This window comes from Felis catus, chromosome B4, assembly GCF_018350175.1.
Source record: "Felis catus isolate Fca126 chromosome B4, F.catus_Fca126_mat1.0, whole genome shotgun sequence".
Taxonomy (NCBI): Eukaryota; Metazoa; Chordata; class Mammalia; order Carnivora; family Felidae; genus Felis; species Felis catus.
Window position 1 is genome coordinate 18,817,355 of NC_058374.1, and position 19,532 is coordinate 18,836,886.

General features: G+C 38.2%; 1 protein-coding gene and 1 long non-coding RNA gene across 2 annotated transcripts in view; one reads left to right on the forward strand and one right to left on the reverse strand.

Annotated features, from left to right (window-relative positions):
* Positions 1 to 19,532, forward strand: part of MALRD1 (MAM and LDL receptor class A domain containing 1) — a 768,730-nt gene that overhangs the window by 712,261 nt on the left and 36,937 nt on the right. The window contains exons 38-39 of the mRNA XM_045062650.1: positions 17,573 to 17,652; positions 17,746 to 17,842. Of these exons, the coding sequence (XP_044918585.1) occupies positions 17,573 to 17,652; positions 17,746 to 17,842 (177 nt within the window). The remainder of the gene's footprint in view (positions 1 to 17,572; positions 17,653 to 17,745; positions 17,843 to 19,532) is intronic.
* LOC123386457 lies at positions 1,894 to 15,639 on the reverse strand. Its single transcript, XR_006600332.1, has 4 exons — positions 15,339 to 15,639; positions 6,380 to 6,473; positions 5,393 to 5,437; positions 1,894 to 4,552 (listed from the first exon to the last, which is right to left on the reverse strand). It is a non-coding gene; the product is annotated as an uncharacterized LOC123386457 (long non-coding RNA).

Sequence of the window (19,532 nt, forward strand, 5' to 3'; positions counted from 1 at the left end):
TGTGTATGTGTATGTGTGTTCTGTGTGTGTGTGTGTGTGTGTGTGTGTGTGTGTGTATGTTATGTCCATCTGGTCTAAAGCATCAGACATTTATATTGACTTTCTGCGTAGATAATCTATCCACTGATGTAAATGAAGTATTAAAGTCCTCTACTAATATTGTATTACTATAAATTTTTCTCTTTATGTCCATTAATATTTGCTTTATGTTTAGGTGCTCCATTGTTGGGTGCATAGATATTTACAACTGTTATATCCTCTTCCTGGATTGATCCCTTTATCATTATGTAATGCCTTTGTCCCTTGTTACAGTCTTTGTTTCAAAGTCTATTTATCCTGATATAAATACTGCTATACTGGCTTTTATTCCCTCCCACTTGCATGGTAAATATTTCTCTATCCCTTCAATTTCAGTCCACTTGTGTCTTTAGGTCTGAGGTGAGTCTCTTGTAAGCAACATATAGATGTGTCTTTTTTTTTTTCCTCTAATCATTCTGCCAACGTGTTTTTTGGTTAGAACGTTTAGGCCATTTAAAGTAATTATTGGTAAGTATGTACTTATTGCCACTTTGTTTTCTAATGATATTTATAGTTTTCTGTTCCTTTCTATTCATGTGTTCTCTTTTCTTTGTGATTGGTGGGTTTCTGTAGTGTTTATGTGTGGCTTTCTGGTCTGTGTGTATGTCTATTACAGGTTTAGGGTTTGTGGTTAACATGAGGTACATATATAACACCCCAAGAATATAGCAGTATTAAATATATGATCATTTAAGCTCAAAAACATTCTGAAAAACCTCTTATTTTTACACTCTCCTCCACATTTGATGTATATGTTATTATACTTTACATCTTTTTATTCATAACTTTCTTATATCTGATTATGACCATTTATTTTCCACTTAAAGAAGTCCCTTTAACATTTCTTGTGAAGCTTGTTTACGGATGATAAACTCTTTCACTTTTTTGTTTAGGAAACTCTTTCTTCTTCGTATCTGAATGAAGCCTTTCTGGGTCCAGTAGTCTTTGTTGTAGGTTTTTCCTTTCAGGCCTTTGAATACATCATGTCACTTTCTTCCTGCGAAGGTTTTCCGCTGAAAAATCAGCTGGGAACCTTACTTGGGTTTCCCTTATATGTAACTTTTTGCTTCTATATTGCTGCCTTTAAAATTCTCTAACTTTAGCCTTTGACATTTTAATATGTGTTGTGGTATGGATTTCCTTGTATTCATCTATTTGGAATTCTGTGCTTTTTGAACTTGGATGTCTATTTCTTTCCCCAGGTTAGACCAACTCAGTTATTTCTTCAGATAAGTTTTCTGCCTCTTCCTCTCTTGTTCTGGGACCCCTAGAATGCAAATGTTTGTTCATTTGATGTTGTCCAAGAGATCCCTTAACCATTCCTAATGTTTTAAAATGATTTTCTCTTTGCTGTCCAGCTTGAGTGCTTTCCATTTATTTGTCTTCCAGACAACTGATACATTCTTCTGCATCCACTAATCTGTTGATTCCCTCTAGAGGATTTTTTTTAATGTTTATTTTTGAGAGTAGGGAGGGGCAGAGAGAGAGAGGGAGACAGAGAATCCCAAGCAGCTCCACAAAGCCCAACACAGGGCTCTAGCCAAGGAACCGTGAGATATCCAAACTGAAGTCAGGGCACTTAATTGACTGAACCACCCATATGCCCCATAGAATATTTTTTTTTATATTCTTCTACTATATTGTTTTTTTTTAATGTTTATTTATTTTGAGAGAAGGTGCATGTGTGTATGGGAGAGTGGGGGGTGGGCAGAGAGGGACAGAGAGACTCCCAAGCAAACTCTGCATGGTCAGTGCAGAGCCTGACCTGGAGCTCACTCTCACAAACCGTGAGATCATGACCTGAGCCAAAATCAAGAGTCAAGTGCTTAACCAACTGAGCCACTCAGGCACCCCTGATTGGTTATTATATACGTGTGTGTGTGTGTGTGTTTGTGTGTGTGTGTGTGTATAATTTTTATTGAAGGTCTTTCTCCCAGTCTTCTCTGCAGCCCAGTGAGCATTTTTACAATCATTAAGTTTTTTTTATCAGGTACATTGCTTATCTCCATTTCACTTAGTTGTCTGAAACTTTGTCTTATTCTTTTGCAGAATATTCCTGTTTTCCTATACTTTGTTTCTCTGTGGATTAGGTAGAATAGCTACTTCTGAACTTAAAGGAATGGTCTTGTGTATGGTCATCCCCTATGTAGACTGTGTGTTCTTGGTCACTTTTCCTGGTTGGCTAGAACTGTGGCTGGCATGGGCTGGGGATCCTGGAGCTCTCCACCCAGTGAGCACCCTAGTATGGCAGCTAAAGTTTAAGTGGGCACAGAGCAGTGCAGTCCCTGGGCTCTCCAAACCATGGGTGCCCTGGCAGGACAGCTAAAGCTAAACTGGATGCAAGCTGGGTGCCTCTAGGCTCTCCATGTAGAGGAAGCCTTGGCAGGATAAGTAAAGCTGTGAAGTGGGTGTAAACCAGCATGTTCCAGGAGTCTCCACACACAGGGTTCCCTGGAGAGGTGGGTGGCTAGAGCTGAGGCAGGGTACACACAGGGGGTCCTGGGGCACTCTGTGTAGGGTACACTCTGACAAGACAGCTAAATCTAAAGTGGGTATGGGCCAGTGTGGTCTCTGAGCTCTTTGTGCAAAGTCTGTCCTGGCAGAACAGCTGAAGCTGAAGTGATTGCAAGCTGCCTTGTCCTGGGGCTCTCCACTCTGAGGGTGCCCTGACCGGCCACCTGAAGTGGGTAAAAGCTGAATGTCCTTGAATGCTCAGCACAGGTGGTGCCCTAGCCATATGATTGGAGTTGAGGCCACTGTGGATGGGAGTGCCCCAATGTACTCCACGAACAGGAAGTAACCCCCTGGCCGGGTAAAGGGAAATAATGTAGGCAAGGGCCAGGGGTTCTTGGGGTGCTTTATACAGGGGCACCCTGGCAGCACAGCAGGTTCTAGAGCACTTTGAACCAGGGGTGCCCTAGCAAGCTGTCTGAAGTAAAGTGGTGTGGGCCTGGAGCGTTCCATGGTGCTTTGTGCCTGTGTCACCTTGGCTTAAAGGCTGGATCAGTAGTAAGCACTAACCAGGGGTATCCCACTGTGTACCACCCTGTGGCCTTCTTGTGGGATAGCTGGAGCTGGTGTGAGTTAGGGGTCCAGGGTTCACGGAGGTGCCAGGCCAGTTAGGGCGCCTGGGTTGTCCACTGGTCCCTGCTGTCAAGGTATAGGGGGAGCACAGATTGTGTCCAGCAGCCCCTCCCACCCGGAGAGAATTTCAGCAGCTTCCTCCACTTGATTGAGATCTAGGGCTGGCTCTTTTATAGGCTCATTATTCTTTTAAACCCTGGCTTTTTTTTTTTTGGCTTTTTTTTCTGTGCCTCACCACAACCAGAGCTGGTGTGGCCTAGGGGACTTGGCCTTGTTTGAAGCTCAATCAGGTTAGGGTGTGCTGACCCTGCTCCAGTATGCACTTTCAACATGGGGTGGGGGGGTGCATAAATTATGTCATTTTCCAGTCCCTTTGACCCAGAGAGTTCTAGTAGCTTCTCCATTTGATAGAGTTCCAGGGTTGGCTCTTTTATAAACCAGTTGCAGCTTTTTTTTTCCTTTTTCCTGTGCCTAAGGACAAAGCAATCTCTCCTGTGTCCCTCAATATTATCCCTCCCCACTGCAGTTTGCAGTGTTAAAGGTGGGTGTTCCCTTTGTTGGCATTTCTCCATCTCTCTTGCTTTTCTTTTTTTACTCTTCTCTCTTTCCTTGTGTGGAAGCTGTTCAGTTGGCTCTCCATTCTTCTTCAGGAATTCTTCTATAATTGTAATTTGCTGTGTTATATAAAGGAGATGAATTCAGGGTCTTCCTATCTTGTCATATTAGTGAATCAATCCCTGTTGATTAGAAATGTCATTTGGTGATGGACAGGGTCCTAAATCCAAACACTACACCATGGGAATGAGATAATCCTAGAGGTCGAGTGAGGGTTCAATTCCAATCTAACCACAGAAATGCTTATGATTTGGTGGAAGGAAAGGAAACAGCATGGGTGGTTAAATGAATCTGGGAAAGGCAGCCACAACATGGACTATAATTGGGTAGTACTGTGAAATTCCATAGTTGTAAAAATAAAAGTGAAATACCCCAATGTCAGTATATATTCATCAGGTATGTGAAATAAATGACAAAATAGCCCTATATTAAAACAAATTACTTTCCTCATATACTTTTTCCTTATGGGTGCTTTCTGAATAAATTAACAACTGATTTTCTTCCCTTTCTCAAACTTAACAATTTTATTGATTAAATTGGCTCTAATGACTATGAAAATAACAGCCCTCCAAAATAACTGTATCATGTCCAGCATTTATTTTCATTCTTCTTGACATTAAAACAAAAAAAGCATTCTAATTCAGATTGATGCATTTCAATCTTAACACAAGTATTATATGATGTTCACAGTCTTCATGGATCCTTTTGGATTATATGAGGTAAAAACCACAATTGCATTCATCCTTGTTTAGTCCTAAAATAGCCAGGAGATTACCTAGAAATGATAATTCTGGTCCTTAATTGTCAAGCAAATAAGGTGAATCTCATTACCCCATTCTTTTAGGTACCTCACTGGTGGCATTAGACAATCTGCAGCAGTCTCCACACCTACCCTACATTAATGGCCACCCAGCTCCGTATACATGTGTCTAGAATGCACACTCACAGTCTCTGGTTGGCATTCACAAAGCCACAGCTCACCAAGTTCTGTTCAATACCTCATGTACTTCCCCTACCCTATTTCTCCTCACAAGAACCTTTACCCCCAACAAGTCTAAAAACACCCAACATGCTAGTACTAAAGGGAACAATTTTTGCATTCTCTCTTCAGTATTACAAATTTTCTTAATTTTCATTTATTCTGATACTGCTGATTTGCTAAGCAAAAATGAAGTTGATTATGATATCTTTCGCCACCAAGACTGCATATGAAAAATAATAGAGAAAAAGACTACCCTTTTCCTTTGAAAACACCTTAATGATTTTTAATAGACATTTATGGTTACCTTGGAGGAAAAGAATCCACCAAATTGTAGTTACAGCAGACATAATTTTCTGTTTTCCCCTCCAGCTCATAGTCCCAAGGGGTGGATTGGGGGGAGTATATTAGTTTCATTGTTGTTGCTCAAAGGATGGATGGAACTTCAGTGTGCTATTCTTGTATCCCATTACTGCTGGCCTCACCGCTTCATTGCAAGGGTTGAGGACCTACCTACCCCTTTCAAGGATGTTTTTAAACAGTCTAGGGTTTAGACAGCTGGAATTACTTTGAACACTGAATAACCTGTGGAAGAGGATTAGGATAAAAATAGATGAAAATGTTAAATATTCTTACCTGCCTCTTTCTGCAGCCCAACAATTATTTTTCTACTTTCTCCTCCTTTTCATCCATCCAATATATTGGGGTGAAGAGGGAAGGACAAGAATAAGAGAAAGATGGAACTAAAAATGTATATATAATATGCTAATTTCTGAAAATTACATGTCTATATGGGTTGTTTATATAGACACATGACTTCAAAAAAGTTCATCAATTGTTCAAAGTAAAAGCTATTTAAAGAGAGATGTAGATGTTTCTCTTACAATGGACACATACACACACACACACACACACACAAACACCCATATATACACAATGCATGTGTGTGTTCTACGACAAAGTGAAAGAAGTGGAAGGAGGCATATCTGGCTGTTTATATTATATTACATAAGGAGGATGAAAGTGCATATGGGGATGATTAATGTTTTAACATGTTTGTGCATAACTTCATTTAAGACTTGAAGCATGTATTATTTTTAATGTGAGAAATATCAATTGAGAAAAAAAATCATTTGAGAATCACTTGGGTGTCAAGATTATAATTTTTACTTCATTTATATTCACACTTATTGATTAGATTATACTTCATGATATAATTTTTAATTTCCAGTAATTTTTACTATTTCAAAATTAATTGAAATCTATCAATATTTACAGAAGATAAGCCCTGCTGAAAACATGCATAGAAGATAATTTGTTTCAGGATGGCAGACAAGTAATATAATCATCTTCTTTGAAGGATTTTGTAGTGTAAGTGCCTAAATCAAAATTTCATTCATACTTTTTAAATTCAAAATTCCTTTGGCAAAGGTGACAAAATTCAGCATATTTTGAAACTAATTTTGAAACTAATTTTGACCCTTAAACTACATTCCTTCCCATTACTTTTCTCATATTAGCTGAGATGATTACATGACTTTGACCTATACTTTAACAAAATTGATCTTTAGTAATAATTAAGTAAATAAACAAAAAAAATCAGTGATATATTTATGTACTTACTGAAAGGAAGATTATTTCCTGTTACTTTCATAGGTAAGCTTTCAAATGAATCTGTTTTTATTTTTCCTTTTATCCATCACATTTATATCTGTTTCTGAAAAAGAATTAACATCAAAATTTTTTCAGTATAAACTCCTCAAAGAAACATCAAAGAGGCCATGCAATATTCCCATTTGTTCACCACCAGGTTTTATATATATAAGTCTATAAATACATATGCATAGCTAAATATAAAAGAGATATAGATAGGTAGGAGGTGCACAAGGAGGATGCATAGTACTTCCCCATATGGTTTGTGTTTTCTCCCTTTTTTTTTATTCCCAGTACAGTGAATGTATACTGTTATATTAGTTTCAGTTGTACAATAGAGTACATTATTCGGTGCCTATCATGATAAGGGCACAAATAATTCCCTTCACCAATTTCTGTATCCTTCCCACACACTTCCCTCTAGTAAACAACCACCAGTTGCTTCTCCTCATTTAAGAGTCTGTTTTTGTCTTTTTCCTTTATTCCTTTGTTTTGTTTTTCAAATGCCACATGAATGCAATCATATGATATTTTTCTTCCTCTGTCTTATTTCAGTTAGCATTATTCCCTCGAGGTACATACATGTTGTTGCAAATGGCAAGATTTCATTCTTTCTTAAGGCTGAGTAATGTTCCTGTGTGTGCATATGTATCTTGTTTATCCATTCATCTATGGATGGACAATTGGGTTGTTTCCATAATTTGGCTATTGTAAATAATGCTACAGTAAACATAGGGGTGCCTATATCTTTTCAAATTAGTGTTTTCATATTCTTTGGGTAAATAATCAGTAGTAAGATTATTGGATCCTATGGTAATTCTATTTTTAATTTTTTGAAGAAACGCCATACTGTTTTTCATAGTGGTTGAACCAATCTGCATTCCCATCAACAGTGCACAGGAGTTCCTTTTTCTCCACATCCTTGCCAACTATTTCTTGTATTTTTTTTTATTTTAGCCATTCTGACAAGTGTGAGGTGATACCTCATTGTGGTTTTCATTTGCATTTCCCTGATGATTAGTGATGCTGTGTATCTTTTCATGTGTCCATGGACTGCCTGTATGTCTTTTTTGAAGAAATGTCTGTTAATGTCTTCTCCCCACCTTTAAACTGGATTATTGTGGTTTTGGTGTTGAGTTGTAGAAGTTATTTAAATATTTTGGATACTAACCTTTTATCAGATAGATCATTTGTAAATTTCATCTTCCATTCAGTAGGTTGCCTTTTTGTTTCATTGGGTTTCCTTTGCTTTATAGAAGCTTTCTATTTTAATGTAATCCCAGTAGTTTATTTTTGGTTTTGTTTCCCTTGCCTGCACTTTACCTAGAAAAGACTCAATGACCAATGTGAAAGAAACCACTGTCATTGTTTTCTTTATGAATCTTACGGTTTCAAGTCTAAAATTTAGGTCCTTAATCTATTTTGACTTTATTTTTATGTATGCTATAAGAAAGTGGTCCAGTTTTCCTAGCATCATTTGTTGAAAGATTTCTTTTTCCCATTACATATTATTGCCTCCTTTGTTAGAGATTAATTCACCATATAACTGTGGGTTTATTTCTGGGCTCTCTATTCTGTTACACTGATCTATGTATCTGTTTAGATTACTACACCTTTGTAGTATATCTTGAAATTTGTAATTGTGATACCTCCAGTTTTTTTTTGTTTGTTTCTTCTTTCTCAAGGTCACTCTATTTAGGGTCTTTTGTGGTTCAACACAAATTTTAGGATTGTTTGTCCTAGTTGTGTGAAAAATGATGTTGGTATTTTCAGAGGGATTGCATTAAATCTGTATATTGCTTTGGGTAGAATGTTCTCCCAATCCATGATCATGGAATAGCATTCCACTTGTTTGTATCATCTTCAATTTCTTTCATCAAAGTTTTAATAGCTTGCAAAGTTCAGGTGGCACCTGACTGGCTCAGGTGGTAGAGTATGTGACTCTTGATCTCAAGGTTGTAAGTTCAAGCCCCATGTTTGGTGTAGAGGTTACTTATGAACAACCAAACAACAACAAAAACAAAGTACAAATATTTCACCTCATTAGTTAAGCTTCTTTCTAGGTATTTTATTATTTTTGGTGTAATTGTAAATGGGATTGTATTCTTAATTTCTCTTTGCTACTTCATTACTAGCACGTAGAAATGCAACAGATTACTGCTTATTGATTTTGTATCCAATGACCTTACAGAACTCAATTATCAGTTCTAGGGTTTTTTTTTTTTTTTTTTTTTTTTTGGTGGAATCTTCAGGACTTTCTGTGGATACTATCATGTCATCTGAAAATAGTGAAAGTTTTAATTCTTCCTTACCAATACGAATGCCTTTTATTTCTTTTTCTTATCTGATTGCTGGGCTTGGACTTCCACTACCATGTTGTATAAAACTGATGACGTGTTTTGTTCCTGATCCTAGGAGAAAAGCTCTGGTTTTCACCACTGAGTATAATGTTAGCTGTGGGTGTTTTTACATATGATCTTTATTATGTTATGTTCAGATATATTCCCTCTAAATGTAGATGGTTGAGCGCTTTTATCATGAATGTTGTACTTGGTCAAATGATTTTTCTGCCTCTGTTGAGATGCACATATGGTTTTTAACCATTCTCTTGCTGATGTGATGTATCACATTGGTGAATAATGAATCATCCTTGCATCCCAAAAATAAATCCCATTTGATTGTGGTGAATGATTTTTTTAATGTATTGTTGGATTCACTTTGGAAGTATTTTGTTGAGGATTTTTGCATCTTTATCAGAAATGTGGACCTGTAGATCTGTGTCTTTATAGTGTCTTTATCTGATATCAGGGTAATACTGGCCTTATAGAATTAATTTGAAAGGTTTCCTTCCTCTTCTATTTTTGAAATAGTTTTAGAAGACTAGGTATTAACATTACTTTAAATGTTTGACAGAATTTACCTTTGAAACCATCTGGTCTTGGACTATCCTGATTCATTTTGGGGAGGTTATTTGTTTCTAGGAATTTATCTGTTCCTTCTATGTAGACCAATTTGTTGGCAAATAATTTTTCATAACAAATATTCTTATAATCCTTAGTGCTTCCGTCATATTGGTTAATTTTCCTCTTTCATTTCTGATATTGCTTGAGTTCTCCCTCTCTCTCTTTTTGATTAGATTGGCTAATAATGGTTTATCAATTTTATTGATCTTTTTGAGAAATCAGATGCTGGTTTCATTGATCTGTTCTATTATTTTTGTTTTTTAGATTCTATTTTTTTAAAATTCTGTTCTAATCTTTGTTATTTCCTTCCTTCTACTAGTTGTGTTTTCTTTGTTCTTTTTCTAGATCTATTAGAAATAAGGTTAGGTTGTTTGAGATTCTTTTTGCTTCTTGAGGTAGGCCTTCCTCTGAAAACAACTTTTGCTGTGCCCCAAAGATTTTGGACCACTGTGTTTCATTTTCATTTGTTTCCATGTATTTTTTTTTATTTCCTCTTTGCCATTTGGTTTACCCATTAATTGTTTAGTAGTATGTTATTTAAACCCCATGTATTTGTGTTCTTTTCAGATTTTCTTCTTGGTGTCCATTTCTACTTTAATATTGTTGTGGTCCAAATTTCACATGGTGTGACTTCAATTTCTTGAATTTGTTGAGACTTGTTTCGTGGCTTAACAAGGGATCTATTCTGGAAATCTGCCCTTGAAAGAATGTGTTTTCTTCTAAGATGGGATGTTCTGAGTATATTTGTTAGATCCATCTAGTCCAGTGTGTCATTAAAAGCCACCATTTCCTTGCTGATTTTCTGTCTGGATGATCTGTCCATTGATACAAGTGGGGTGTTAAAGTGCCTTATTATTATTGTACTACTGATTACTTCCTTTGTGTTAATAGCTGCTTTAAATATATGGGTGCTTTCATGTTGGGTGCATAAATATTTACAATCATTATATCTTCTTGTTGGATTTTTCCCTTTACGTACTATCCTTTTTTGTCTTTTGTTGCAATCTTTATTTTATAGTCAATTTTCTCTGATATAAGTATTGCTATCCCAGATTTCTTTTCATTCACATTTTGCATGACAAAAGCTTTCCCATTCCTTCACTCTCAATGTGCATGCGTCTTTAGGTCTGAATTGAGTATCCTGTATGCAGCATATAGATGGGTCTTGCTTTTTTATCCATTCTGTCAAACTTGTGTGTTTTGATTGGAGCATTTAGTCCATTTACATTCAAAGTAATTATTGATAGGTACTTATTACCCTTCTGTTACTTGTTTTATGGTTGTTTTATAGTTCTTCCTCTGTTCCTTCTCTTGCTATCTTCTCTCATGCTTTGCTGGCTTTCTTTGGTTGTTTGTTTGGATTCCTTTATCTTTACTCATGTATCTATAACCAGTTTTTGATTTGTGTTTACCAATAGGTTTATATATAACACTGATGCATATAGCAGACTGTATTCAGGTGATGGTCACTTTAGGTTTGAACCCATTGTAAAAGCACTAACTTTTGGGCCACCTGGGTGGCGCAGTCGGTTAAGCGTCCGACTTCAGCCAGGTCACGATCTCGCGGTCTCGCGGTCCGTGAGTTCGAGCCCCGCGTCGGGCTCTGGGCTGATGGCTCTGGGCTGATGGCTCTGGGCTGATGGCTCGGAGCCTGGAGCCTGTTTCCGATTCTGTGTCTCCCTCTCTCTCTGCCCCTCCCCCGTTCATGCTCTGTCTCTCTCTGTCCCAAAAATAAATAAACGTCGAAAAAAAAATTTTAAAAGCACTAACTTTTTACTCATCTCCTCCACACATTTTAGGTATATGGTGTCATTCATGCTTTACATTCTTTCATTTTGTGAATCCATTGATGGATTTTTATTAATATACTTAATTTTATTGCTTTTGTGCTTTCTACTTTTCTAACTGCTGCTTATGGTCTTTCTTTTCAACTCAAAGAGTCCGAATTTAATATATCTTGTAAAACTGGTTTAGTGTTGATGAACTCCTTTAACTTTTGTTTGTCTGGAAAACTCTTCATCTACTCTGCGTGATAGCCCTGATGGTTAAAGTATTCTTGGTTTTAGGGGTTGGTTTTTTGTTGTTGTTTTGTTTTTTGTTTTTTTTTTTCCTTTCAGCACTTTGAATATGCCACATCCCTTCTGGCCTGCAAAATTTCTGCTAAAAAGTCATCTGATAGTTTATGGGGTTTCCTTTGTAGGTACCTATTTTCTTTTCTCTTGCTGCTTTTAGAATTTTCTTTATCACTACTTTTGCCAGTTTATTATGTACCTTGATGTGAAGCTCCTTGGGTTGATTTTGTTGCAGGTTCTCTGTGCCTCCTGGATCTGGTTTTCTGTTTCCTTCCCCAGATTAGGGAAGTTTTCAGCTATTACTTATTTATATAGATGTTCTTCTCCCTTTTCTCTTTTTCTTCTAGGATCTCAATAATGTGAATAGTATTACACGTGATGGTGTTGCTGAGTTCCCTTAATCTATCTTTTTTTCTCTTGTTCAGCTTCATTGCTTTCTATTACTCTGTCTTCCAGCTCGCTAATCCATTATTTTGCTTCTACTAGTCTACAATTTATTCTCTCAGGTGTATTTTTAATTTCACATATTAATTCATCTCTCATTGGTTCTTTTATGTTTTCTATCCCTTTGCTGAAGGTGGCACTGAGATTCTCTACTCTTTCCTCAAGTTTAGTATCTTTATGGCCATTATTCTGAATTCTTTATGAGGCATATTATCTCCATTTCGTTTAGCTCTCTTGCTGAGATTTTGTTCAGTTCTTTCATATGGGACATATTTCTCTCATTTTGTCTAACTCACTTTGAGTCTGTTTCTATGTGTTAGAAAATTCAGATATATCTCCTTCTCTTGAAAGTACTGGCATTATTAAAAAGAACCCCTATAGAGCTTTATAGTACAATGTCCCCCATTCATAAGAACCTGATGCTTCAGAAGTGTATCTGATATGTTATATGCATCCTACCAATATGTCTGAACCACATTTACCTTCATTCCAGTTGCCTGCAATGGTTCTCTTTTCTTGCTATGGACAGGAGTTGATCCTTCTGTTTAAGGGCCAGTCTAGGGTCTCCTTGGGCTTCAGTTGGATCAGACTGGGCATTTGCCAGAGCTGTGGTATCACCCTGGTGCTGTCCCCACAGCAGCTTTCATTGGTGGGCAGAGCCTGAATCCAGAGCAGATGTCTGCCCCCAGCCTACGGCTGTGACCACAGAACTGGTATGTTTTGTTTTCTTTTTCCCTCCCCACAGTGCAGGACTTTGAAGTGGTGCTGGTACCTGTCTGTGCTGCTTGCACAGTGCACGCTTTGGTACAGCTTTGGATGGACTCCAGTCAAGTGCATGTTGAAAGGGGCAGGTCCACAGGAGAACACAGTGGGAAGGGAGGGATATCAGTGTTAGCAAGGTTTGTACAAGTTGGCTGTAGGAGGAGACCTGAAATTGCTTTGGAAAATCCTGCCAACACCAGTTTGGAGGGAGGAGGTGGGTACAGAGAAAAATGCAGGGACAAGGTAAGTGGTATTAGCAAGGTTAGCACTGGTCAGCTGTGGGAGGGGACCTGTGGCTGCTTTGGAAAACTGCTGAGTGGGTGGGGGTAGAGCCACTAACTAGGTCGTGAGTGTTCAAGTTGTGCTGGTTCATGGAGGTATCACTGTTATCTAGGCAGGGGATGGTACAAGGAAATGGTGCCACCCGTTCTTTTGTTTTTGGAGTAGTCTCACAGATCCCTGTCCCTCCAGCAAATGTTCTGAGATTAGTAAACAAATCTCCTTCCCATATACCCCAGTGTTTTTCAAACTGCTGCTTCTATGTTGTATCTCAGGGAGGTTGTTATGCTGTCCCTTTAAGGGCAGGGACTGAGTTTCCTATAGCCCTCTGGCTCTCCCAAAGCCAAACCCACTAATTTATTTACTTATTTTAAATTTATTTACTTTGGAGAGAAAGTGTGAGTGAGGTGGGGTGGGGGGAAGGGAGGAAGGGAATCCCAAGCAGGCTCTGCACTGTCACGCAGAGCCCTATGTGGCACTTGATCTCACAAACTGTAACATCATGACCTGAGCCAAAATCAAGACTTAGACACTTAACCAATTGAGCCATCCAGGTGCCCCAAAACAAAATGATTTTTAAAGTTTCAGATGTCGAGCCCCAGTGATCGTTAAAAAACTCATGAAGTTAAGCCTATCTAGTTTTCAAAGCCAAATTTTAAATGGATTCCTCTTCCTAGTGAAGGTCCCCTGTCTGGGTGTCTGTTGTGTTCCTCTCCCCTCTCCACACCTGCATCCATCCCTCCCACATACATTCATGGATCAGTTTGGCTTCCAACCTGATCTCTGCCCTTCCTACCCTCTTCCAAATGACCTTTTCTCTACATTTAGCTGTGGAGAGTCTGTTCTGACAGTCTTTGGGTCATTCTCTGGGTTATTTACATTGATATGGTTGTTACCTACATGTATCTGTGGGATGAAGTGAGCTTAGGATTTTCCTACTGCCATCTTACCCAGAAGTCTCTCCAGTATTTTTTTAAACTGGTATTCCAAGGTACTTCCCACTGGAATTTATCTTAATAGACACATTCAAGCAGACACTTGTCAGATGTATCATTTGCAAATTTCTTCTCCCACTCAGTAACTTGCCCTTTTGTTGATGGTTTCCTTTGCGGAGCAAAAGCTTTTTAATTTTGGTATAGTCCCAATAGTTTAATTTTGCTTTTGTTTCCCTTGCCTGAGGAGATTTATCCAGAAGAATGTTGCTAAGGTCAGTGCAAAGAAATTATTGCTTATGTTTTCCTCAAGGAGTTTTATGGTTTCAGGTCTCACATCTAGGTCTTTAATCCATTTTGAGTTTATTTTTGTGTATGGTGTAAGAAAGTGTTCAATTTCATTCTTTTGCTTTTAACTGTTCAGTTTTCCCAGCACCATTTATTGAAGAGACTCTCTTTTCTGCATGTATATTCTTGCCTCCTTTTTCAAAGACTTCTTGACCACATAAGCATGGGTTTATTTCTGGGCTCTCTATTCTTTTCCATTCATCTACGTATTTTTGTGCCAGTACCATACTGTTTTGATTACTACTTCTTTGTAGTACATCTTGAAATCTGGGATTGTGATACCTGCAGCATTGTTCTTTTCTAAGACTGCTTTGGACATTCAGGGTCTCTTGTGGTTTCATATATATTTTAGTACTATTCTAGTTCTGTGAAGGAAAAAGGGCATTCTTATGGACCTTCTTGAATCAGTAAGCTTTCTATATTTAAAGAAGCTACTGCTTTTGTGAAGGAATTGCCATTCAGCCTTCAAATTCTAGGGGCGCCTGGGTGGCTCAGTTGGTTAAGTGTCCAACTCTTGGTATTGGCCCAGGTCATAATCTCATGGTTCATGAGTTTGAGCCCCATATCGAGCTCTGTGCTGACAGCAAGGAGCCTGCTCAGGATCCTCTGCCTCCCTCTCTCTTTTACCCTCCCCAGCTTGCTCTCTCTCCAAATAAATAAACATTAAAAAGCATTCAAATTTTCAAATTCAAAAAGATTGAGAGAAAATACAATAACTGTGTACTGAAGAAGCATTGCTTGTAACACACAGCTTTAAAGCACAAAACATTCAAAAGCTACTTTTTAATCCTGTTTTGTGGCATGTACCATGAACTTGGCAGAAAATTCAACCAAACATAAATACAAATAATCATTTCTATTATGATATTTTTGGGAAAAAAATGAGTAAGTTTTCACACTTCCATGCAAACACATTTATACCAGAAAAAAAAAAAAATGACATACTTACTGCTTAAGAATAAACCTTATTTCCCTTTGATGCACAAACTAATCCCATTTCTGAACATTCAGAAAGCCACCCATAAAAGAAATACTCCCAGTGTTCTAGGTTTCATTATGACATCCCTAAATAAAGCAAAGTTAATTAAATCCTAGTAGTAGTATAGGTATATCCAATGAGATTATTTACCTGATTTCAAATCTATGTACTTGGAGGATCATCCCGATTTTGGGGATAAATGTTCTCTCTGATATGTAAATCTTCAATTTGAATATTCCCATCAGTATTGGAAAACAGAAATCCATTCACTACTGAAAAGAGTGCTAGCTTTAAGGTTTGAGACAAATGATCAATGAAGTAATACTGGATTGGACACTGGTAAAAATCAAGTAACTTTTATTGTTTTTAATTTACATCCAAGTTAGCATATAGTACAACAATGATTTCAGGACTAGATTCCTTAATTCCCCTTACCCATTTAGCCCATCCCCCTCCCTCAGCCCCTCCAGCAACCCTGTGTTTGTTCTCCATATTTAAGAGTCTTTTATATTTTTCCCCCTCCCTGTTCTTATATTATTTTTACTTCCCTTCCCTTATGTTCATCTGTTTTGTATCTTAAGGTCCTCATATTAGTGAAGTCATATGATATTTGTCTTTCTCTGGCTAATTTCACTTAGCATAATAACCTCCAGTTCCATCCGTGTAGCTGCAAATGGCAAGACTTCATTCTTTTTGATTGCCGAGTGATACTCCATTCTTTATATATACCACATCTTCTTTATCCATTCATCTGCTGATGGACATTTGGGCTCTTTCCATACTTTGGCTGTTGTTGATAGTGCTGCTATAAACATTGGGGTGCATGTGCCCCTTCAAAACAGCACACCTGTATCACTTAAATACCTAGTAGTTCAATTGCTGGGTTGTAGGGTAGTTCTATTTTTAATTTTTTGAGGACCTTCCATACTGTTTTCCAGAGTGGCTGCACCAGTTTGCATTCCCACCAGCAGTGCAAAAGAGATCCTCTTTCTCTGCATCCTCACCAACATGTGTCATTGCCTGAGTTGTTAATTTTAGCCATTTTCACTGGAGTAAATGGTATCTCATTGTGGTTTTACTTTGTATTTCCCTATGATGAGTGATGTTGAGCATCTTTTCATGTGTCTGTTTGCCATTTGGATGTCTTCTTTGGAAGTGTCTGTTCATTCTTTTGCCCATTTCTTCACTGGATTATTTTTGTTTTGGGAGTTGAGTTTGATAAGTTCTTTATAGATTTTGGATACTAACCCTTTATCTGATATGTCGTTTGCAAATATCTTCTCCCATTCTGTCACTTGCCTTTTAGTTTTCCTGATTGTTTCCTTCGCTGTGCAGAAGCTTTTTATTTTGATGAAGTCCCAACAGGTCATTTTTGCTTTGGTTTCTCTTGCCTCTGGAGACATGTTGAGTAAGAAGTTGCTGTGGCTGAATCAAAGAGGTTTTGTCTGATTTCTCCTCTAGAATTTTTATGGCATCTTGTCTATGTTTAGGTCTTTCATCCATTTTGAGTTTATTTTTGTGTATGGTGTAAGAAAGTGGTTCAGGTTCATTTTTCTGCATATCATTGTCCAGTTTTCCCAGCACCATTTGCTGAAGAGACTGTCTTTATTCCATTGGATATTCTTTCCTGCTTTGTCAAAGATTAGTTGGCCATACGTTTATGGGTCTATTTCTTGGATCTCTATTCTGTTCCACTGATCTGAGTGTCTGTTTTTGTGCCAGTACCATACTGTCTTGATGATTACAGCTTTGTAATACATCTTCAAGTCTGGGATTGTGATGCCTCCAGCTTCGGTTTTCTTTTTTGGGATTGCTTTAGCTATTCAGGTTCTTTTCTGGTTCCATACAAATTTTAGGGCTGTTTATGCTAGCTCCGTGAAGAATGCTGGTGTTATTTTGATAGGGATTGCAAAAATCAAGTCACACTTTTGAAAACAACAAAGGAGAATGTGAAAGCTGAGCTCCTATCTTATAAATAAAATCAAGAAGGTGATAAATATATATTTTTAATTTATTGATTTATTTTGAGAGAGAGAGGCTCAGGTAGGCTCCATGCTGTCAGTGCAGAGCCTGATATGGGGCTCAATTTCATGAACCATGAGATCATGACCTGAACTGAGATCAAGAGCCAGATGCTTAACTGACTGAGCCACCCAGCTACCCCAAGAAGGTAATAAATAGTTTTATGAAAGTCATCTTACACAATTATGAAAACAGAAAAATTTTGCTTTTGCTTTGGTTTAATATTTTTGGTTTCTTATCAAAGTTACCCATACTCCCTTGTACGATTATTTATTGACATTCATCATTTTATTCCATGACAGTACTGCTAAACTATGTTTCCACTTATTTTTTTTTAACTTAAGTTTTTATCTTATTTTCAGTTGTGGACAAGGATGGAAAGGAAATCGATGCCACATCAAGGTTAACCCTTCTCCTGCAGATTTCATATACCCTCAGAATAGTAGGTGACATTGTGACTAAATATTTCCTTGAATTTGGAATTTCTAATGGTTTTCACTACATATTTATCTTTTTAATTGGTTTGACATTCCAGACATATGGACTTTCCTGGGCATTGGATCAGCTTTCTTGATGATTCATATTACAGTTGCAGTCTTGTGTTTTCTTGCAAACAGAAAAGGACCAGTCAGGTAAGCCTTTGATTACTGAGTAAAAGGTACTGTGGTAAAACAATTTTCTGAAACATTTCATTTGCTCTATTTTTCTTTTACTCCATTTTATATGCAGGTAACTTTGTGTTTCTATACTTTATGGATTTTTTTCTTTCTGGGCATGATGTAGGAGCTCCTTAACAATAATCATTCTTCTTTTTTCAGTAAAAAGCCTTAAGTTTACTTTTCACATTATGTTAAAAGTAGTTTTGATAATGACATGAAAGGGAAAGTGGCATTCTGCACAGATTAAAAGACATGAGTGTCCCACTTGCTGGTGATGCCTGGGGAACTGCACAACAGATATTTTCTTGGCTCTCCCAGTGAACTCTTAACATCAGTGTTTCAGGCTAAGACTCCCATGGTCCAAGTAATATACAGAACAGAGACCAATAGCTGCCGCGGCTAACAGAACTAATGCAAAACCAACAAGACCCCAATTGGAAGGAGAGCCTGGGAAGATAGCAGAGAAGGAGGATCCTAAGTGCACCTGCTCCCATGGATATACTTCATAATAGCCACATCAGTACAACTAACTCAGAAAATGACCCGAAGAATGGCAGAAGAGGCCCCATGCAGTTAATTCTAGAGCAGAGGCCACATTAAAAATGGCAGAAAGGACAGAAAACAGTCAGGAACCAAACTCCCACAAGATTAACCACAAACTGGAGGGATACCACAACCACAAAGCAGGTAGATGAACAGACCTCACAATAGGCACCCCAGACATGGTGGTCCTGCACTGGAAAGACAAGTCCCCATAATATTTGACTTTGAAAACCAGTGGGGCTTAACTGTTGGAGTTTTTATAACCAGCAGAGCTTAAAATTGGGTGCTTTACAAATCAGCAGGCTCTACTCTGGAAGAGCTAGAGGACAGTATGAAACTGAGTCCACACCCTTAAAGACAGAGTGTAACAAACAACCCTCCAAAATATACAGCATAGAAGCAGCAGCTTAAAAACTACCTGGAGTATGCATAAAGTAGATATCTTTACTAATCTCAGAATGGATGTTGGAAGGGCAGGGATCACTAAGAGACTTATCTAAGAAAATAAGAGCCAGAAGGTGACATTTCTCCCCCCTGACATCTTAGACAACCAGACACCTTCAAGAATGAGTATGAACACTCTTTACCTAGCTTTCTAACACTACATACCCTGCCCCAGTGTCCTCCTATGGATATGCCTCATCATACCTGCACAACTGGGCAGGAGTCACTCCAAAGCAGCGACTGTCAAGTCTCATTCTACACGTAGCCCTGCTAGGAACCGGTAACACTTTCCACTTACCTTGCTAACACCACACGCCCTGTGTTCTACTGAAGACTCACTCTATTCAACCTGCTCCACTGGGGTGGAGTCTCTCCATAGCGTCTGATGAATATCACCCTGCAAACAACACAACTGTGAACAGCACCACTCCGAAGTGACTCCTGCTCTGGGGAGAAGGGAAAATTACCACACACATCAATCCCACTGCAGCTCTAGCAGGGGACTGTGGGAAGACATCTAATCAGACTGCCAACACCACCCACCAACACAAACCTCACAGGGGACAGCACAAGGAAAAAACCCTGTAGTGCAGGGTAACTGCAACCCTAATAGATAGGGGGCAGAGATTTTGTCTCACTGAAGACCCCACTCACCAATGAAAAGCTCTCAGGGGAC